Consider the following 21,532-nt stretch of genomic DNA (forward strand, 5'->3'; position numbering starts at 1 on the left):
TGGGGTCAGAAACAGCAGGGGGACAGGTTCCAGTTCAGCACTTCTAGCGTGTGTGGGTGACATGAAGCACCTCTCTGGGCCCCAGTTTCTTTCCCTGTAGAAAGGACAGCAAGAACTGAAAAATCGTCTTCCTGATGCCCAGCTCTGCCCCCCGGGCTTTGCCTCTGGGCCTCAGTTTCCCCCCGGGGCCTGCCCACACTAACTGTCCTGTCGGTCCTGTGCAGTGGGACCTGATGCAGAACATCATGGACGACATGCCCATCTACATGTACTCCGTGTGCAACGTGGTGGCTGGTGACCAGGACAACTGGCTGCGCACCAACTGGGTGTACCGCGGCGAGGCCGAGCGCATCTTCATCGAGCTCAAGTTCACCGTGCGTGACTGCAACAGCTTCCCCGGGGGCGCCAGTTCTTGCAAGGAGACCTTCAACCTCTACTATGCGGAGTCGGACTTGGACTACGGCACCAACTTCCAGAAGCGCCAGTTCACCAAAATCGACACCATTGCACCTGACGAGATCACAGTCAGCAGTGACTTCGAGGCCCGCCAAGTCAAGCTAAATGTGGAGGAGCGCTCCGTGGGGCCGCTCAGCCGCAAGGGGTTCTACCTGGCCTTCCAGGACATCGGTGCCTGTGTGGCACTGCTCTCTGTCCGCGTCTACTACAAGAAGTGCCCCAAGCTGGTGCAGGGTCTGGCCCACTTCCCCGAGACCATCGCGGGCTCCGACGCACCCTCCCTGGCCACTGTGGCTGGCACCTGCGTAGACCACGCGATGGTGCCACCCGGGGGTGAAGAGCCCCGCATGCATTGTGCAGTCGATGGCGAGTGGCTGGTGCCCATTGGTCAGTGCCTATGCCAGGCGGGCTATGAGAAGGTGGAGGACGCCTGCCAGGGTGAGTGACAGGGCAGGGGTGGCGGGGCAAGGGGGTGCTGGGGTGGAAGCTGTGTTCCCAGGCCATGGTCTTGGTTCTGGAGCTGTAGGATCTTGGTAAGGTGGTTCCTGCTCTGACGTGGAATTAGCAGGGCCTTCCTGGACTTTAGTTTCTTATGACCGGATTCACTCATTCATTGAGAATGAATAAATTGAGAAACCCCATAGTATGGAGGTTATGAGCAGGGACTCTAGGACAAGAAAGCCTGGCTTCAAATCCCAGCTCTACATTTAGCCATGTGACTTTAACCTAGTGTCTTAACCTCTCTGTGCCTGGGTTTCTTCATCTGTAAAATGGAGATGAGCATAGTGCCCATCTTGCAGAGTTGTTAGGATAATCAAATGACTTAATGCTCATAAAGTGCTTAGGTCAGTGTCTGACACATAAGTGCTTTTAAGTTGTTATTTTTGATTCATCCCACAAGAATGTCTTATATCTACTATATACCAGCACTGTGGACACTCGGTACAGTCCCAGGAGCTAGTTCCATTTCTGTTAGCTCAGTGCGTTAGCTCACCTTAGGCAAGTCCCTTAACCTGGGTCTCACGCTCCTCTTCTGTGCATGGAGGTGAGCGAATCGGACCCAGGATCCACATTCCCGGGATGCACTTGGGGAGAATCACCTGGGGAGCTTTTGAAAAATGCCTGTGTTGAGGAAGAAGGAAGAAGGGAGACACAGGGTCTGCCCCCGAACCCCCACGTCTGACCCTCCCCAGGGCCACAGACCCAGAATCTCCCATTTGGGCTTCTACCGACAACAAATTGAGCCCAGAGAGGAAGCCAAATAATCAGACACTCTCTGGGAACGGGGCCTGGGCATTAGCGAACTCCCGTTGGGAGGCTGTGGCTTGGCACGGCCAGGGCCTGTGACAGCGGAAATCTCTACAGCAACGTGGATTTTTTTCAATGGGTGATTTTTTTTTTTTTTTTCTGGAAACGCCTGTGGGGCAGGGCATTTGTGGAATGCAGGCCGACCTTTGGAAGGCCAGCTCATCTGCTTTCTCTGGGAGCTTCTTTGCTGAGATAAGTGGGGTGTTGAGAAATTGGGGGTTTAGTCCCTGCAGTTGCACATTCCCACTGGGTGACTGACCTTGGGTAAATCTCTCGTCCCCCCTGGCTTCAGGTTTCTAGTCAATAAAATGCAAAGTTCAGGTAGAACAGCTGACTTTATACTTGGGTTTTAGCCATGGATCCTGCAACCTACGAAATAGGCTGAGCTCGAAGCCCTTTCTGAGAGGCCTCACTTGCCTCCCAAAACGAATCCTCAGACCCTTGCTTAACACCGTCTGCAAACCCCTGGATGAGGTGTTCCCTCAGAGCCTGTCCGGCCATACGCCCGCAGTGTAGACCGTACTCCTGTGGTGTCGACTCCCTGCCGGCTCTTCCTACCTCTGCCCCTTTGTCCTTCCAGCTCCCCTTTGCTGAGCGAGTCCCCCTTCCCCAGGGGTCCCCTTCTTAGGTGACCTGCAGTGCACACTCCCAGTTCCAGACAATGACTGCTGAGGTGGGGGCTGCGGCAGCCCCGTGGGTCAGCAAACTCCTCCCACATTACATCCTCACACAAGAATGCGGGGGTGGGGGGTCAGGGGCAGCTGAAAACTTTCCACAGGCTGGTGATTCAGGCTCTGCAGAGATAAGTGTAGGCTGGGGCTGGGAGGGGTCTCCGCGGGAAGCTGGGACAGCCTTCCCTCCCCCGGAGGTGGGGGGTCAGGGGTCTGGCAGGCTTTGTTTGTGGAGAGCTAGCAGGCTCCGAGTCGAGTAGGGAGGACTCGGTTCTAAGAGTGAAATGTTTGACTTCACTGGTGGGATCCTCTCAACTGCCAGCCACCTGTTGCCCTGCTTTTTCCTCCTTGGGGTCCCTCCACCTGAATTTCCTTCCTTGTGCTTTAGGGGCCCTCTGTATGGCTGGGAACCTCGGGCCCGGCTTCTCTTTATCCCTCCAGACTTTTCCCAGCAGCCTCTGACCCTGATGCCGACGGAGAGAATAACAGTTACTCCCATAAACAAGTGCTGAGGGCAGGTGTGAGCTGGGCAAATGCTTTATCCGGACGCTCTTGCTGACTTCGCACCGCCTTTGTGCGAGGTAGAAACTGTTATCAACTCCATGTAACAGACAGGGAACTAAGGCTCAGAGAGGCTCAGAGACTTACCTGGAGTCACACAGCTGAGATGTGGCTGTATCAAGACTTGAATCTGGGCCACGTAGCAACCTCCAGGCCAGAGGAGGGGGCAGGAAATGGGGCGGGAAATGACCAGTTCCTTTGGAATCCCTGACTCAGCTCCTGGCCTTGGGACCTGCTTCAGGGCAGCCCCGGGATAACGGGTCCTGGTACAGGACGTGGGGTGACTGGGGGGCTGTTACCGAGCATGTTGAGGGAGAAATAGAGGGAGGTGCAGGGTCTGCCCCTACCCCCCACTTGACCTGCCATGGAACTGTGGATCCGAATTCTCCCACGGGGCCGTAGACCCGGATTCTCCCATTGGGGCTTCTATTGATGACAGACCGAGCCCACAGAGGAGGTATGGGTGCCCTGAGGTCGCCCAGCACCTGCTCTAGGTTATTCCCAGAGTTCGTTCCTCCTCACGGTTCTTTCCCCAGGAAGCTTGGCGCTCGAGAAAGAATTAAATGGACAACGGAAGGGAGGCACCTCCCAGGTGCTATGTTGGACAGGTGGGCACACTGCCCAGAGAGCTCTCGTGAGCTATGTCAGGAATGAGCCAGCTTCACTGCAGCCCTCCCGCCCGCCCGCCCTGCCTGGGGGACAGTGGAGTCACTCAGGCTGACCGTCATCTCCCCTGGGGCGGCTTTGTCTCCCTTTTCGTCTCCGCTTCCTGTGCTGGCATCGGCAGCTGAGCTGGCGGGGCCCCGGCTGGCGCCTCGGCCATGGGGACTGTTGGCCAGGTGAGCAGGTGGCCAGCAGCTTTGGCAGGTGGCCTGCTCCCTTAGGAGCTCTGGCTCTCTGGGATGTTCCCTCTCTACTCCAGCTTCTCCAGCCCTGGTTCTTAGGGACACCCATTGCAGGCACCATGGGGAGCATTTCACAAACAAGGTTTTCTTCCATTTTCATAAACAACCCAAAGGGGCCCTTTACAGGTGAGGAAACTGAGGCCCAGAGAGAGGAAACAGTGACCAGTGACAAAAAGAGCTGGGGCCTGGCATGAGGAAGGCAGTACCCTGTCCTCACTTACCACTGTCCTACGCACAAGCTGTGTGACCTTGGTGAGTCCCTTCTGGGCCTCAGTGATCAGTGTCTACCTCCTGTAACTTTCTGCTGTGGCTCAGTCTGAGAACCTGGATGGCTTTGGCAGACTGTTGACTATGTGACCTCACTACTTATGGCAAGGGGCAGGGTCCCAGCTCTGGCATCCTGAGTGGCCCAAGCCTAACTTAGGGTCCATAGCTGAAGGGGAGGCAGGAGATGGCTCTGGTTAAGGTAGCTTTTAGACTGTGATGGGGGCTATTGGCAGGGGGCTCCGCTCTGTCAGGACGTGGCTGATCCTCGCACTGGGGGCTCTGTGTACTCTTGACTCTTGGGGCTAGTCCCTTCCCTGGGGAGTGCCACCGGGCCTCAATTCTGTGGAGTTTCCTCTGACCTGCAGGGGTGGGGGCATGCGGGGCCCCTACTCCATACCCTGTCTGCCCCACCCGTAGCTCACGTTGGGGGCAAATTCAGGTGTTGGCAGCTCCTTGGGGCGGCCCCTCCCTCTCTCCCCGGAGGTGAGTGGGTCCCCAGAACGGAAGGAAGAAAGGAAGGAAGGAGGCTAGGGAAAGCAAACAGAAGATAAAAGGCTGGTGGAAGGGGGAGCAGGAGGCGGAGAGGTAGCTGTGCTTATCGTGACTTGAAGGAAGAATATGCCCCAAGATAATTCCCCAAGGCCCGTGTGAAAGGGGCAAGGTGCTGCCGGCAACCAGGCCATCGGACGCCCGCTTTTGTGGGGATGACAGGGCGTTACCTCTTACCTTCACTTGCTGGGTCAGTAACTCATGGATTGCCATTTGCTGCCTGTTAAGAGCAAGGGACAGAGTCCATGCTCTGCATCCTTAGGCTGAGGTGGCCACGTGCATGGTCACCAGCTGGGTAGGGGCTTGGGGAGGTGACCCAGGTGAATTGCCACCACGAACTCTTAACCCTCTGACCTCGCCACCACTGGCCTGACTAGTAGTTGGGCCTGGGGGGAGGGGCTCTGCCAGAGACTGGATTTGCGTCATGCCAAAGGGCGTCTGTTCCTGAGTCACCCCACGCTGCCACCTGAGGGGCGGGCACCGGGAACTGGAAAAACCGGGGTGCAGCCTGGAGTGCAGCCACTGTGCCCTAATTCCCCTGCTTGGAGTGGTCTGGGCCCAAACCAGGTTCTTTTGCCAGGCAGGCGGGTGTCCTGGTATGCCACCCCAAAGGGTCTCCTTGGACACTGAAACACTGCTCACATTTGTGGCCCTAGAGAGTATGTTAAATGTGCACAGTGTTTTGCTGTTCACTCACACTCATCCATCCATCTATGCATCCATCCAATTCACAAACATGAGCTGAGCACCTACTGCATGCCAGCCTCTATGCTGGGACCATGGGACACAGATAAATTGGACTCCATTCCTGCTCTCCAGGAGCTTCCAGTCTCATAGAGGCTCCTAATATGTGCAGAAATAATTTCAAATGAAGCACTAAAGCCAGGCTCTGAATTCCCCTGGGGCAGAAACAGTGTTAATCTATTGCACCATCAGAGCCCAGCACCCAGCATTGTGCCAGACACATAGGAAGTGCTCAATTTCTATCTGGTAAACATAAGATTGAGTAATAGATGCTTTAATGGGGCAGAAAGGGGCCAGAAATTGGACAGTCTGGGAGAGCTATGTTGAGAAGCTCTACAACACATAAGCTGGGTATTGAAGGATGCATAGGAGTTTGCTGGTCGGCTAAGGGACAGTGAGTATTTTGTATATGTGGCTTTGCGTGAGTGTGTGTGTGAACACCAAGTGTGTGACCTCTGTCCCCACACAAGACTGCCCAGAATGTCCGGAAATCCAATCAGGCAAAATCAGGTAGACACAGGAGCTTGCTGGTGTCCTATAAATGAACTGTGGGGCCCCTGAGCGCTGGCACACTCAGGCGGGGACAGCCCCTTGGAGTCCCGTGGTTGGAGGAGGGGTCAGCACATTCTCATCAGGCAAGCACATGCCCTGTTGACGCTGCCTCTTCACTGTATTATCTGGCACATCCGCAGCGGAAATCTCTCCAAATTCCCTCTTTCCTGCCGGCAGCAGGCGGGCCACCCCCGGGCTCTGGGGCCAGAGAATGGGACCCAACTCTTCGCCCACTTCCTCCTGTTGGCATAGGGCTGGGGGGGCTGGGAGGAGCAACCACGTGGTTGTGAAGTGGGGCTATTGTGGGAGTTTGCAGGTGGCTAAAGCTTTTAGCAGAACTGAGCCCAAGCTGTGGGCACTTGTGGACCCTCCCCAGCCTGAGAGCCCAAGCTGGGAAGGTGCGATTGTGATTCTAGAGGCCCCTGAGCACCCCAACTCTGCTGGGCCTAGACCTCCTGGAGCCAGCATTTACCCAGGTGAGAGGCCCCTCAGCAGACAAGTCAGGGCATCTGGGAGAATCGAAATCCCAGCATAAACATGGCCCGGCTTTCTCATTTTTATTTGAAGATTTGGGGGAGGAGAGAGCTATTTTTGTATGGTAAGAGATATGAAGAGAAATGCAAAATACACATGGATTTCTTAAATACCATAGGAGACTCGAAGGACCTTGGGGGCTTGAAGGGGGCCACTTTGGCCACCGTAACCAACACCCCCAGTTTGATTCCGTTCTTTTCTTCCCATAGGACATACATGTGCCCAGAGCGAAAAGACCCGTGTTAGGAGCCCCCACCCCCGCCTCCCCCCACACACATACACCCCCAGCTGCTCCAAAATCAGTCTTGGGATTTTCTGGCTGTTAAGCGGGTCAGGACCCATCTCTTCTCTTAGGGCTTGTTCCAGGACGTTGGTTTCTGTTTGCTCCAAATTAAGATGCTTGTGGGAAAGGAGAGAGGCTCAAAGTCAGGCATCCTGGGTTCAGGTTTTGGTTCCATGTCTTAGGAGCCTGCTGACCTTGGACAAGAGGTTTTGCCTCTCTGTGCCTCAGTTTCCCCACCTCCAAAGAGGGATGAATGATGACAGTGCCCAAGCATAACAGGCTTATGGTGAGGACTAAATGAATGTCAAGTGCTTGGCCCAGAGCTGCACACAGTAGCTACTTAATCAGCTGTCACCGTTTATAACTGGGGCTCCAGGGTCCGCACAGAGCAGGGGTCAGGTCTCAGGATCCCCCATCCTGGACAAGCCCCCTTCCCTAGAGCACATGTCCAAGTTCTTTTGGGGCCTGTGCTGAGGTTCGGGCGTGGCAGGATATGGTAGGACAAGCGGAGGGGGTGAGAAAGGCTGCTGGGTGGCCTGCGGGCCCCCTCTGCCAGCAGTCATTAATAGGAAGTCATTATCCAGCACTATGAGGAATTGGGTGTCCTTTGAGTCCTGTCCCCTGACTCCAGTCCCCCCTCTCACCTCTGCTCACACAGGGGACAGAACAGGAGGGAAACTTTGTTCATGATTTTTCTTGATAGCGTAGATCTGATCATAATTCTTTACATCAAACTGTCAATGGCTCTCACTGTCCCCAAGATAGAGTCCCGGCTCCTTGGCCTGGCTTTAAAGGCCTTTCTCAGTCTGGTCGCTGGAGACCTCTCAGCCTTATTGCCTGCTGCTCCAGACCATTTGTGTCCACAAAGCCACTCGTACTTTCTGTGTTTGTCTTGTTCTTTCTCACCCCTAACTCCTCCCAATATTTCTGCCCTGCTGATCTCCTACTCAGCCTCTAAGCCCCAGCTGAAATATCCCTCTGTGACTCCTCAGACCTCTGGCTAAGGTTGTCTCCATCCCTTTAGCTCTTTGTCCAACCCTTTATGGTAGATATTGTCACATGTTCACGGGCTTTGTCTCATCAGGGTCCATGCCTAGCACAGGGCCGGGCAGAGTAGATCGGTGAGTGTTTGATGAATGTGGCACAGAGGTTAGAGGTGTCTCAGGACCCTCTCCACAGATTAAGCTGAAGGAGGGGGCAGTAATTGTAGGGTTGTGGAAGAGGTCCCTAGGGTGAGCCTACCCCATTCTGGCTATTTCAGCAGCTGCCCAAGCCATGACAGCCCGGCCCTGTGTCTGGGCAGCTTCCTGCCTGTGGGGCCAGGAAGGGTTTTGGGGCAGGGGCAGGATAGAGCAGTGGGAGGAAGAAGCCTCTGGAGTCAGGTGCCTGAGCCCCTAGCCAGCCTGGCCAGGATGGGACCTGCTACCAGGAGAGGAAGAGCTGTTTCCTGGCTGCCCTTGTGAGTGGTGGAAATGACTCAGTCCTGGAAGCAGATCCAGAGAAAATGCTGGGGGCCTGGCCTTTCCTGCTTTCTGGTCACCCAGCCCCGGAACAGGAAGGCGGTCGGGTCTTGGGGTGGGGGGAACACCTGCAGGGGTGGCATCCTGAACTGGTGCATCTGGGTGATCAGTCAGGGTGATGGTGATAGTCACCGAACACAAACAGTGAAGAGAACACAGTTACTGCCATGGTCAGCTTGAAATACAGGTGGGGACCCATTAGGCTGGTCTGCACAGATTAAAGGAAGTACAGCTTGCTCTGTCCAGTGTTCAGCCAGGTGTGAGATAAGATTCTTAGGAAGCTAAAGAGACTTGGACTTTGAATGCTGGGCTCAAGGGTGTAGTGCTTCTTGCAAGAGCCAGTGGGTAGTAATGCAAAGGTTTGGAACATGCAGATGAGGCATTTCCTGGGTGCCTGGCATGAGCTAGGTGCTTGCCACGCATTTTCTCATTATAAGACATTCTACCAATGAGGAAACAGGCCCATAGAGGTTTAGTGACTTGCCTGGGGTCCCACAGCCAGGGAGTGGAAAAGTTGCTTGGGGTAGGAACTGGTTTAACTGACTGATGTCTGTCCCTGTGTCCTCCAGCCTGCTCTCCTGGATTCTTCAAGTCCGAGGCATCCGAGAGCCCCTGTTTGGAGTGCCCTGCACACACCCTGCCGTCCCCTGAGGGGGCCACCTACTGTGAATGTGAGGAAGGCTACTTCCGGGCGCCAAAGGACCTGCTGCCGACGCCCTGCACACGTGAGTCTGCAGTGGGTGAGGGAGGGCGACTGAGGTGGGCACAGCGTGCTGGTTGACATGTCCAGGGCTACCTGGGTCCGAGCTCTTACCTTTGCCCTCTGTGCAGGCCCGCCCTCTGCCCCAAACTACCTCACAGCTGTGGGCATGGGTGCCAAAGTGGAGCTGCGCTGGACTCCCCCCCAGGACGATGGGGGCCGCAAGGACGTTGTCTACAGGGTCACCTGCGAACAGTGCCTGCCCGAGTCAGGCGAGTGCAGGCCCTGCGAGGCCAGCGTGCGCTACTCTGAGCCACCGGATGTGCTGACCCGCACCAGCGTGACCGTCAGCGACCTGGAGCCTCACATGAACTACACCTTTGCCGTAGAGGCCCGCAATGGCGTCTCAGACCTGGTGGCCAGCCGCAGCTTCCGCACGGCGAGTGTCAGCATCAATCAGACAGGTGAGGGCCCAGTGGTGGTGGATGGCATCCAGATGGGACTCCAGGAGGAAGGCCACCCAGGCCTGAGCTGTGTTCAGAGAGGCAGCAACCAGTGGTTAAAAGCATAGTCCCTGGAGTCACGTCCAAGCTCTGTCACTATGGGCAAGTTACCTAACCTTTCTGAGCCTCAGTTTCCTCACCTGTAAAATGGGGTAACAGGGCTATTGAGAGGATTTAACAAATTTTTATACGTAAGGCTCTTAGAACAGTGCCTGGTCCATAGAAGGTATATAGCAAGAGTTGGCTGTTATTTTTATTATTTATGCACTCATAAATGCTCTCGGGACACCTCTAACATGCCATCCTGGTGGGCCTTGGATTTGGGGTTCTGTGCTCTGGAGCCGGAAATTACGAATTTCAAGTGGGGGTCTAAAGAGCCTGAGCTATGGATAGGACTGGGTCTGGGGGTACTGACCTCCCACCCCCAGGTGGCTCATCACACCCCCCCTCTACCCCTTGCCCTGCCCAGAACCCCCCAAGGTGAAGCTGGAGGGCCGTAGCACCACCTCGCTGAGCGTGTCCTGGAGCATCCCCCCGCCACAGCAGAGCCGCGTGTGGAAGTATGAGGTCACCTACCGCAAGAAGGTAACTCACAGAGGGTCAGGGCTGGCTCAGGCTGGGCTGTGAGCAGAGGACCAGCTGGTCACATAGATGTTCCACATAAAACAGGCATCTGAGGAACTCCATTCTGCAGATGGGGAAACTGAGGTCTGGTCTCTTCTTGAGAGTTATCTGTGTCAGGCCAACACAGCAGAGATTTGTGAGAGAGGAGACACAATGTTCTGGATTTCCCAGACCAGATAGTTGGGTATAGAGAAAAAGCCAGGTCTTGGGGATCAGACAGACCCGGGTTTGAGTCCTAAGTCACACGTTTGCTGGCGTTCGATCTTGAGTGAGTCACTTCACTTCTCGGTTTTCTCTTCTGTAAGAAGAACACAGAGTTTGCTAACGTAGGCAAGCTGCCTTGCTAAGCTGGAGTGGCCTCTGGCAGACTGAGCTGATGCCTCTGCCTGCTCTCATTGTCTGCCTCTCCGCCCACCGGCCACCCGCAGGGGGACTCCAACAGCTACAACGTGCGCCGCACTGAGGGCTTCTCTGTCACCCTGGACGACCTCGCTCCAGACACCACGTACCTGGTCCAGGTGCAGGCATTGACGCAGGAGGGCCAGGGTGCCGGCAGCAAGGTGCATGAGTTCCAGACGCTGTGTGAGTTGGGGACTGGGGTGTGGGCCAGGCCAGGGCCCTGAAACAGAGAAGCTAGGACATCCTGGGAGGAGGGAATGGATCGAAGAACTTAGAAACACCCTCTCCTGCCTTGCCAGGGCCTAGGACAGCCCTGCGTGGGTCGGGCCCCAAGCCTGGAGAGGAGGACAAATTGAGGCCTGGGGGACGATGACCAGGGACTTGTGTTCAGGGCAGCAATGTGAGAAGGAAGGACATTGGCTCTGGCATTGGCAGACCCAGTTCAAATAATTCATCGTGGAGAGAGTCCCTCACACTTGGGGGTGCCTACTGTATTCCTGGGGAGATCCTCTCACTGACCGTCTATGAGATGGGAGTACAGATCCTCATGAACCATCACAAGTAAAAGCACCTGGCATGAGTCTTGGGGCCCGAAAGTGGGCTTTGGGGACAGGCTGGGGTGTGGCCATGATGTGGGGTGTGGGGGGGCTGCCTTGTCATCAGTTGGTCTCCCCTGACAGCCTCGGAGGGATCCGGCAACCTGGCGGTGATTGGCGGAGTGGCTGTCGGTGTCGTCTTTCTCCTGGTCCTGGTGGGAATTGGCTTCTTCATCCACCGCAGGTTCGTCGGAGTCCATGCTCCGGGCTCCTCAAGGCTTTAGGTGAAACATGGATGGGTGGGAACCTCAGTTTCCTGTCAGGAAAATGGGCTGATAGTGATTTAATCTCTGCCTCCCGAGGGCATGAAGATGCAATGAGCTATGAAGCGCTCAGCACAGCTCCTGGCACACCACGGGGCTTGGGATGTAACGGGCATTAATTTTGCTCTTGTTTATTAACTGTGTGTCCACACTTCCTTTGGACGTGCAGGCAGGAAGTGCCAGGAAGCGCTAATGAGGAAAGCCCTCATTACGGCCATGACGGGGCACAGATCCCAAGGAGTGAGCCTGCTTGCTCACTTCCTCTTCACCCCGCCCTGGCCTTCCCCGTGCCCTCTGCAGTTGAGCAGACCGCTGAGCACGTGGAGCCCCCACTCAGGACTAGAGCAGGGTCAGGAGGCTCCCGGCCAGAGCAGGCTGCTGACCTCCCTGTGTTTGGTTTCCACGGGGTTCTCAGGAGGAAGAGCCTGCGGACCCGCCAGTCCTCCGAGGACGTTTACTTCTCCAAGTCGGGTGAGTTTCAGCCCCTCCGTGCCTGTCCCTGCTGTCGTCACGTCCTCCCTCGCTCTGTGGTGGAGATGGGGGCAGTCAGGGCACTCCCAGGGCTTCCCGAAGCACCCTGGTCATGTAGCCACCTCCTCTAAGGCAACCCCTCCCAGGAACCCTCCCTGAGCTGTGTGTGACCCAGCCCCTTCTCTTTCCAGAACAACTGAAGCCCCTGAAGACATACGTAGACCCCCACACATATGAGGACCCCAACCAGGCCGTACTCAAGTTCACCACCGAGATCCATCCATCTTGTGTCACACGGCAGAAAGTGATTGGAGCAGGTGAAGTTGGCACACCTACTGAGTAGCCCGGTGCGGGTTGGGAGCGCCTGGTGCCGGGGCTGACTGGGGTTTCCCTCCCCCCTTGCCTGCCTGCAGGAGAGTTTGGGGAGGTGTACAAGGGAACGCTGAAGGCGTCGGGGAAGAAGGAGGTACCTGTAGCCATCAAGACGCTGAAGGCTGGCTACACAGAGAAGCAACGGGTGGACTTCCTCAGCGAGGCCAGCATCATGGGCCAGTTCAGCCACCACAACATCATCCGTCTGGAGGGCGTCGTCTCCAAATGTGAGGCTTGTCACCAGAGGTGGGGTGGGGGACCCTCAGGGGGCCTGACCCACAGGTGGAAAGGGGCCGCCCGCTAGGGCCACCAAACGGGGGCCTCTATCCACAGGGGGCCTGTGCCTGTGCCCACGCCCCTTCCCGTGTCACTTCCCTCTCCTACGGCTTCCCCTTACACCTGTGCCCACCCCCCGCAGACAAGCCCATGATGATCATCGCTGAATACATGGAGAACGGGGCCCTGGACAAGTTCCTTCGGGTACGGATGTGGGCTGTGGCGGGCCGGGAGCTGCGGCGGTGGGCTTAGGGCACCCCGGTGGGCTTGGGGCCGGCTGGCAGCTGCGGCCTGTGCTCTGACAGGAGAAGGACGGCGAGTTCAGCGTGCTGCAGCTGGTGGGCATGCTGCGGGGCATCGCGTCGGGCATGAAGTACCTGGCCAACATGAATTACGTCCACCGTGACCTGGCCGCCCGCAACATCCTCGTCAACAGCAACCTGGTCTGCAAGGTGTCCGACTTCGGCCTGTCCCGCGTGCTGGAGGACGACCCCGAGGCCACCTACACCACCAGTGTGAGTGCCAGAGCGGCTGTCACCACAGGGGGTGGGGAGCCTTTGCCCTGCTCTGGGGTCCTCAAACCTGCACACTGGGGACGTGGTCCTCAGGAGGGAAGAACACCTGTAGGGCACACGGAGGAGGGGTCCTGACTGTGATATCTGTCCTGGGGCTGGTTGGAAGGGACAGTGGTGACTGGGCCCGGGTCCCCTGCAGGGTGGCAAGATCCCCATCCGATGGACGGCCCCAGAGGCCATTTCCTACCGCAAGTTCACCTCAGCCAGCGACGTGTGGAGTTATGGCATCGTCATGTGGGAAGTGATGACATATGGCGAGCGGCCCTACTGGGAGCTGTCAAACCACGAGGTAAGCCCCTCCGCCCTGCCCAGACCTGCCCTGGACCTGAACTTAAACCCGTAACTCATTCCGGAACCCTAAGGGCTGGGCAGAGAAGAGTTTTGGGGGCTAATCTTCCTCTGATACAGGCCATTCATGGGTTTGTTCAGTGAGTGTTTATTGAGGGCCAGGCCTTGCGCTGGATTCCAGACCCAGTAGGAGGAGAAGCAAGCGTGTGTGTGTGTGTGTGCACGTGTGTGTGCGTGTGTGTGTCTGCGTGTGCATTCATGGGTGCATGCACCCATGGATGCATGCATGCGTGTGTGTGCGTGTACACATGCCCGGTGCCTCACCTGGCCTGGAGGTCTAGAAGGCATCCCAGAGGAGGTCACGTCTCTGCTGAAACAGCACAGTAAGGTAGCCAGGTGAAGACAAGGAGGGCACGAATGCTCTAGCCAAAGAGGGCAGGTTGTACAGACGTCCAGAGACTGGAGGGCGGCTGGCTGCAGGGCGCACAGCGCGGCTGCCACCTAGGGTGCCCTGTGAGGGAGCAGGGCTGGGAGACCCTTTCTCATTGGAGCTCTGGAGACAGCCCCTTAGCGCCTACCCTGTGTGCAGCTCTGAAAGTTGCGTGTTGGGCTCAAGAAAGGGGGCTCTCCTGTCTGTTTCTAGGGCTCCCTTCCCCTCTATGCCACCTCCATGAACTGGGGCTCCCCAGGGGGCCTGCATGGGTTTGCGGGCTGTGAAGGCAATCCTGACCATCCAACCCTTTCTCCCCTCCCCAGGTGATGAAAGCCATCAACGATGGCTTCCGGCTGCCCACGCCCATGGACTGCCCCTCGGCCATCTACCAGCTCATGATGCAGTGCTGGCAGCAGGAACGTGCCCGCCGCCCCAAGTTCGCCGACATCGTCAGCATCCTCGACAAGCTCATCCGAGCTCCCGACTCCCTCAAGACCCTGGCTGATTTTGATCCCCGGTAAGTCCCATGCCTTTTACCCGTGGCAGCCCCCAGTTTTACTCCTGAGCCAGTTCAGTGTGGTAACCAGCTGCAGCTAGTGGGCGAGGGGCTCAGATGTTATACGCGAGCTTTACTTAGACTGGCCAGCGGATGGCTCAGGTAACACTAACAGAAGCCATCAGCACATACGGTAAGGATGCCAGGCGCCGCGCACAGCATCTCCATGTTTTAACTCATTTGAACAACCTACAGATGCGTCCTACAATTACCCCCCTTTTGTAGATAAGGAACTGAGACAGGGCTAGCAGGTGGCCAGGCTGCAACTGTGACTGTAGAAACCTGAATCTCTCCCTTAACGTTTTGCTGTTTTGTGGTTATTGGTGGTGGCGTGGTCAGGAGGGGTAGAGGGGCAGCAGGAGCTATAAACACTGAGTGCTTTCGACGTGCCGTGCTGTCCCCCTGAACCTACCTGACATTTCTTTCCTCTTGCCCAGATGAGGAAACTGAGGCACGGGCGGCTTGGGTGAATTGCCCAGGTTAGGGAGCCGTAGGCTCAGGCTCAGGCTCAGGGAGGGCTGGGTGCTGCAGCCCCTCACCTGCGGGCGGGTGGTTCCTGTTGCAGGGTGTCCATCCGGCTGCCCAGCACCAGCGGCTCAGAGGGGGTGCCCTTCCGCACGGTGTCCGAGTGGCTGGAGTCCATCAAGATGCAGCAATATACAGAGCACTTCCTGGCGGCCGGCTACACTGCCATCGAGAAGGTGGTGCAGATGACCAACGAGTGAGTCAGGCCGCGCCCATGCCGCCCGCCTGCCCCACCCCCCACCTCCACCACCCACCTGCTTTTCTTTCCACCTTCCCTCTCTTCTCTTTCTCTCTCCTTCTCTTCTGGGGAGAGAGGCTTCACAGGAAGAGCAGAACCAGGCCAGCAGCCAGCAATTCTGCCTGGCTGCCTCCTTTTTGGCATGTTTTTTCCAGAGTGGGGAAGTAATGGTAACTCATAATAACAGTAGCGTTTATCAAGGGTTGACGGTGTGCAGGCTCTGTGCGTGAGCATTTTGCATCAGACCTCATGATAACTGGGCAGGTGCGTCCTGTCAGCCTTCTCCCTGGACAGGTGAGAAGTGGGTGCAGAGAAGGGCAGTGACCTTCCCAGGGTTCTGCGGCCACTAGGGGCAGAGTAGGATTCCAGCCCCGGTCAGTCAGGGTCCAGAGCTCAGGGACCATGTAGGTCATTAGTGGAGAAACTGAGGCTGAGAGAGGTTACGTGGCCCACTTCAGGCCATACAGTTCATCGCCAAGAATCTGGGAAAAGAAAGGCTTCCATTCACAACTATCGCCAATTGAGGTCCCTGTTTGCCTTTTGAATAGATGTTGTTATTTTCTTCCTTATTTTACGAGTACGGAAACTGAGGCTGAGAGATTACGTAGCTTGCCTGAGGCTACACAGCCACTTAGGGGCAGCATTCCTTCCAGGATGCCGAGAAGAAATGGCCAGTGCCTTTGGACATCCTGGCTGATGCCCAGGAGAGAGGGCCCTGGGCGAAACCCTCCTGGGCACCTCTCCCTCCATAGCTGACTGTCAGCCCCGAGGTCCAGCCTGGCGAGAAGTACCAGTTACCCCTTGCCCAGCCCTGGGGTCTGGCGTCTGCCAGGCCGGCCTTCGGGAGCTCTTCTTTCCTCCCAGCTCCAGCATCAAGGACCTTTCCCGACATGGCTTTGGCACAGACACCTCCTCCCACCCCAGGGAGAAAACATTATCCTCTTAGCCTTTTGTGCCTCTAAAAATAGCATTACATCCCAATAGCTTCACTTGTACAGGGTCCAAGGTCATGGTGGGAATGGACCCCGGGCTTGGGAGGTTTTGGGAACCACGTAGAAGGGATGACCCTGGCCTCCGACGGTTCGGGGTCACAGAAGTTCTGGGATTTGGGCCTGTTCATGAACATTCTCCGGGGCCTCTGACAACTGCTCAGCTGGGCTTCCAACCTACTAATCAAGGCCTCTCAGATCAGGCCATGGCCCGTCCCAGGGGACAGCTGGGATGGGAGTCAGGCGGGGACAGAGCTGACCAGAGGGAGGTATGGAGATGCGGAGAGGGCAGACGGGTCCCGGGATATCTTTGGTTGCCAGCCAGCTGCAGGGTCCGAGCTTGGGCTCTGCAGCTACACCTGGGTTTAAGTCCCACATTTGCCACTTCCTAGCAGGTGGCCTTGGTCAGATTAAGTTCCATCTTTGAGTCTTGGTTTCCAGTTCCCCACTGCGGATCTCAAAGGGTACAGAACAGATAACATGCCTGGTACACAGCAAGGGCTCCATCCTCTATTCCCTCGCTTTCTGCCCGTGGCCTGTGGGCAAACGCCAGGGTTCCTGGGCTCCCTTCTTTTCCCTGGAAACCTGGAACCCCTTCTCCCACTGAGGACAGTAGCTTCTCTTCTTGCTAAGCAGAGCTGAGGGCAAGGAGAAGCGCTTACAGGAAACACATGTTCTCAAAGCCTTCCCGAAATAGCCCGGGGTGCTCCTCGGCCAATTCCTTTCCCACGAGCAAGGACGGGGCTGTCTTGGATTGATGGAGGTTGTGTGTGTGTGTGCGTGTGTGTTGTGTTTTGAAAAGCCCTGGATAAAGGCAGGAAGTCCTTCCCCACTCCCTCCTCCTCCCACCAACCTGTTGGTGCTCAGGGCCAGAGCTGGTGTGACTCACACTACCCTGGCCTCCTTCTTTATTTCAAATGAATGAGATAAATGGGGATCTCAAAGCACTTTTTCAGCCGGAGGGCGGTGTCTGCACATGCCGTGGATCCCAGTGGGAGCTCTGGGCTGGTCTTGGGAGAATTTAGCCCTTTCGGGATGGTGTTGGGGTTCAGGCCTCAAGGTCCTCTCCTCCAAACTTGGCCTCCCTGCTTCCTTGAGCCCCCCCGCAAGGGGCTGGCTGCACGTTCCCCTATGGTCCCACAGTGGCCACCTGGTCCTAGCTTGAGCGTTCACTACATTGTCATTTTAGAGTCACTGGGTTTCTAGCTAGACTAGAGGTTCTAAATGGTTTTGATGAGCTAACGAAAATGGTGGACGTTTCACCCCAGAAAAATGTTCAGCCCAACAAAAGGCCCTATATCCAGCGTCTGAGGCTGCGGCATACAGCGTCCTAGGAGGGGGCAAGGGACACAGGTTGACGAGTCTGACGGTCTCCTCAGCCCAGGCTTGGCACAGATGGAAGATTTGCTGACTGAATGAATGATCAGACATGTGAGGCCATTTCTCACTTCCCTTTCCTTGTTCCCAGGGCAGCACACAGTAGGTACCCCCTGGGGAGGTATGGCCTTTGAATTTCCCAGGGCCAGGGAAAAGTTTGCGAGCACTTGGGAAAAAAGTGGCCTTGGCCATGCATCTCCTCACCCCTGTGATGGGAGCTGATGGGCGAGACTGCTCTGGGGCTGGTGTGTCTCAGGTTAGGAAATGAGGCAGGGAGGGTTTGGGGGGCTTCATGGTGAAAGAGAATAGGCCTGGGCAGGCAGCTCAGCAGCATCTAAACAAAGCCTCCCATTTTACATCTAAAGCAGCTAAGGCCCCGAGACAGGACAGGACCTTCCCAGGGCTTCGGTGGAGTCCGGGACTAGAATTCAGCTTCCTGCCTCCCAGCCGAGGGCTTTTTCCTCCTTTCTACCTCAGCTCCCACCCTGTCAGATGAACTTCACTGGTCTCGGAGATGGCCCAGAGGCGGCTTGGGCAATGGCTCAGTGCCTACTGAAGTATTCATTCATCATTCATTCATTCAGCAGACACTCTTTGAGGACGTACTGTGTACCAGGCCTATCCTTGACCCCAGGAGGGGAGGAGGTGACGGGATGGGCCCAGGGGACCAGGTCTCAGCCACTGCCCTCCTATAGCTCACATAACCCACTGGTTCTTAAACCTGATAAAATGCGGACTCCTCCCACCTTCAGAATTTCAAGGTCGGGGAGTTTGGAGGTGGGCCCAGGATCCTGTCTTCTCAGTAAGCGTCGCCTTCCCTGGGAGCCACACTGTGACTGACGGCAGTGGGGAAAGCTCTGCTTTTCCAACCCCCCGAATGGATAGGTTAGAAATGGTGCCGTAGCGGATGGTGAGGAAGGTCTCCCAGATGTCTGCCTCCTGGCCTTTCTGCTGCAGTGGGAGCCACCAGCCCCTCCTGGAGGTCTCTGAGCCACCCTCCCCACCCACCTGGGTCTGCCCTCCCTGCTCAGCACTTCTCCGAGGGCTCCCAGAGCCTGTGGGAAAGTCATGTCTCCGGAATTGCAAATAGGAGCTTGCACCATATAATTAGCTCCATTTACAGCCAGGAGACGGCCCATAAAAACCTGAGTGTTTTCATGAGTTTGGGCTGGTGGGTGAGGACGAAGGAGGAGAAAACTCCCAGAGTGAGCAATAACCGTCATGCTCCAGGGCTCCGGGAGCAGTAAGTGGTTTTACAAGGGGATGGAGAGGCATGGAAAGGGGGGCAAAGGGGCCGTGGGCTCCTGGGCACATCGTTCTAGTCCTGATGCTGCCTTCCCCCGCTGCCTCCCGTTTCCGTGGTCTCCCACCCTTCAGTTGGGCACTATTATCCCATTTTACAGGTGAGGAAATTGAGGTTCTTAAAGAGAAAGCACCTGCCTCAGGTGACTTGCAAGCGCCTCCCATTAGAGACCAGTAGAGCTTTGACCCTCGATGGTCCCTCAGCTCCTCAGCTCCCACCCTCAGATGGACTTCACTGAGCTTCGACCCTCAATGGTCCCTCAGCGAGTATTTCCCGCATCTTTCCTCAGTCAGCAGCAGTGGAAACTTGGAGGGGGTAGGGGTGAAATAAGGTGATGACTGGGAAGAGGCCTTGGATGAAGGGCTTTGAGCAACACTCTTACAGGGAGGGTCCCTGCCCTTGCTAATGGCATCAGTGCTGCATAAGGGTCATTAGGGACAGACCCCGAGGTAAGGGAGAGAATGCAGTGTTCACAACTGGTTTGATTCCCAGCTCTCCTACCTCCTGGCTGCGTGACTTCGGTCAAGTCATTTTACCTCTCTGAGCCTCAGTTTTCCAGGCTGCAAAGTGAGAGTGGAGAGAGAGCTCACTTCCCAGAAAGTCCTGCAGATGCGATCTGGGGGGCGGGGTTGCTGCTCACAGAGTCGGTGCTTCTTTCATTTTCTTTGGCAAAGTTAGCAAGCTTGCAGGGCGTGGATCCTCCTATCAGGCCTCTACCTAGAGCTCTCTTGCCTCCCCAGGTCCCCAAGGCCCGCTCCCAGTTCTCTCTCCCCCCCCACCTTCGCCTCCCACAGTTGCCCACCTCTCCCATGCCAGCCTCTAACTCTCCCTGTCTCCCTCCCACCCACAGTGACATCAAGAGGATAGGGGTGCGGCTGCCTGGCCACCAGAAGCGCATCGCCTATAGCCTGCTGGGACTCAAGGACCAGGTGAACACAGTGGGGATCCCCATCTGAGCCCCGCTTGGCCAAGAATACTTGAAAAACACAGAGTGGCCTGCCTGCCAACTCTGCGCCTGGTCACCAGGGACCTTATTTATTTTTAATTATTCCGTATTGATGCCAGCCTGAGGCCTCTGCTTGGGGAGTCTTGGATGACGCCTTGGCCTGAACTGAGATACTCAGGGACCCTGGGCTGGGGGGCGGGGGCCTCTGTGCCTACGAAGGACAGCCAGCTAAGCCCTTAGCAGGTGTCATCGTGTTCCCAGCATCACCTGGGGCAGAGGCCCCACCAAGGCCTTTGGATATACAGGCGGGATTTCCAAGCTGGCCTCCCTTTCGCTCTTATGGGAGGTCAGGGGGTTACCCCAGGGCCACGGGAACAGGGTACCTCAAGCCCTGCTCACTCACAAGAAGAAGACAGACAGCAAATTCAGCTGGAGAGACCCAAAGTGGTTCCCCCGACCCCGACCCTTTAGTGCCTTGACCCCCAGGCCCTGTCCTCAGCCTCAGTGGGCCAAACCCTTGCTTCCCCAGAGCCCTCGCAGGATGCTTGGTTGTGTTGAGGTTTTTTTAAAATATATATTTTGTACTTTGTGGAGAGAATGTGTGTGTGGCAGGGGCCCAGCAGGGCTCAGGGCAGAGGGCGGCCTGTGTCATACATTCCCAGCCTGGGGGCCGGTGCTTCCATCTCTCCCTCCTCTAGACAATATTCATTATTCCGTCAGTGTTAACGGTTTTGTTTTGTTGGCTATTTTTTTTGAACCTTAATTTATTATTATTTTTTTTATATTTATTGTTAGGAAATGACTTATTTCTGCTCTTAAATAAAGTTGCAGATGGTTCAAACGAATCTTGGTTTTGCGTCTTTGGAGGGGCAGCGGGGTAAAAAAGCCTTCTGTGTTGGAAGTGGGGGGTGAAAGGCTCGCTGCCACCCTGGGTGTTTAAACAGAGCTGCTTTCGCAAGGCACGTATGTCATGTAACCCTGGGAGTGAGGGTGGGTGGGCGGTGGGCAGGGGGCCAGGGAGTAGGCCCAGCCAAGCCCGGCCTCTATGCCAACAGGCTTTTGTCACCTTTGATCTCGAGGCTTCTAGAGAGTGGAGGGAGATGCCTCCCTCCCACACACCTCCGCAGAGCTGTTGAAATAAGATCCTTCAACCGTCCGTCCGTGTTGGGCTCTGAGGTTTAGAAAAGCTCTTTGCAGGTTTTGGCTTGTTAGAGCCTCAGCATTCTGAGTTTTTGTGGGTGGCCCCATTTTAGAGAAGAGGAAAACTGAGGCTGGCTGGGTCCAGTGATAGGGCCTGCCCAAGGCCACACTGCATATCGGAGGCAGAGGCAAGAATTAAAAGTAGGGCCAAGAATCCCAATTAGATGCTTTTCTCACCAATGAGGAGACTAAGGCTCAGAGATGTGCAGGGACTTGCCTTAAGTCACACAGCAGGAAGGAACAGAGGCCTTGAGGGAAGCCAGAGTCCCAATTTCAAACCCTGAGCCTTCTCCACTACACCAGGTTTCTGCCCTGAGTGCCAGAGGTCATTCACACCTTAGGAAGATATGGCACACAGGTGACCAGGGACTGGACCAGCTGAGCAGAGATGAGCCGGAGCACAGGGGGAAGGCTTCCTGGAGGAGGTGACCCAAGAGCTGAGATCTCAGGGATAACTAGGGATTAACCAGTGAGGCAGTGGGAGAGGGTGATGCAGGCAGAGTAAATTGTGAAGGCATGAAACCATGTGGTTGTGCAGGGGGGAACCA

The 21,532-nt window shown here is 56.2% G+C and overlaps 1 protein-coding gene across 1 annotated transcript in view; it reads left to right on the forward strand.

The window, feature by feature from the left end:
• The window catches only part of EPHA2 (EPH receptor A2), a 27,026-nt gene extending 6,397 nt beyond the window's left edge, over positions 1–20,629 (forward strand). The window contains exons 3-17 of the mRNA XM_011363493.2: positions 225–894; positions 8,920–9,075; positions 9,182–9,514; positions 10,023–10,138; positions 10,606–10,759; positions 11,257–11,356; positions 11,851–11,906; positions 12,098–12,223; positions 12,320–12,505; positions 12,697–12,758; positions 12,860–13,069; positions 13,269–13,418; positions 14,174–14,367; positions 14,972–15,127; positions 19,689–20,629. Coding sequence (XP_011361795.1) covers positions 225–894; positions 8,920–9,075; positions 9,182–9,514; positions 10,023–10,138; positions 10,606–10,759; positions 11,257–11,356; positions 11,851–11,906; positions 12,098–12,223; positions 12,320–12,505; positions 12,697–12,758; positions 12,860–13,069; positions 13,269–13,418; positions 14,174–14,367; positions 14,972–15,127; positions 19,689–19,794 — 2,775 coding nt within the window. The 3' untranslated portion in view covers positions 19,795–20,629. The remainder of the gene's footprint in view (positions 1–224; positions 895–8,919; positions 9,076–9,181; positions 9,515–10,022; positions 10,139–10,605; positions 10,760–11,256; positions 11,357–11,850; positions 11,907–12,097; positions 12,224–12,319; positions 12,506–12,696; positions 12,759–12,859; positions 13,070–13,268; positions 13,419–14,173; positions 14,368–14,971; positions 15,128–19,688) is intronic.
• Positions 20,630–21,532: the final 903 nt, after the last annotated feature.

The sequence above is a fragment of the Pteropus vampyrus genome, unplaced genomic scaffold (genome assembly GCF_000151845.1).
Source record: "Pteropus vampyrus isolate Shadow unplaced genomic scaffold, Pvam_2.0 Scaffold86, whole genome shotgun sequence".
NCBI classification, from domain to species: domain Eukaryota; kingdom Metazoa; phylum Chordata; class Mammalia; order Chiroptera; family Pteropodidae; genus Pteropus; species Pteropus vampyrus.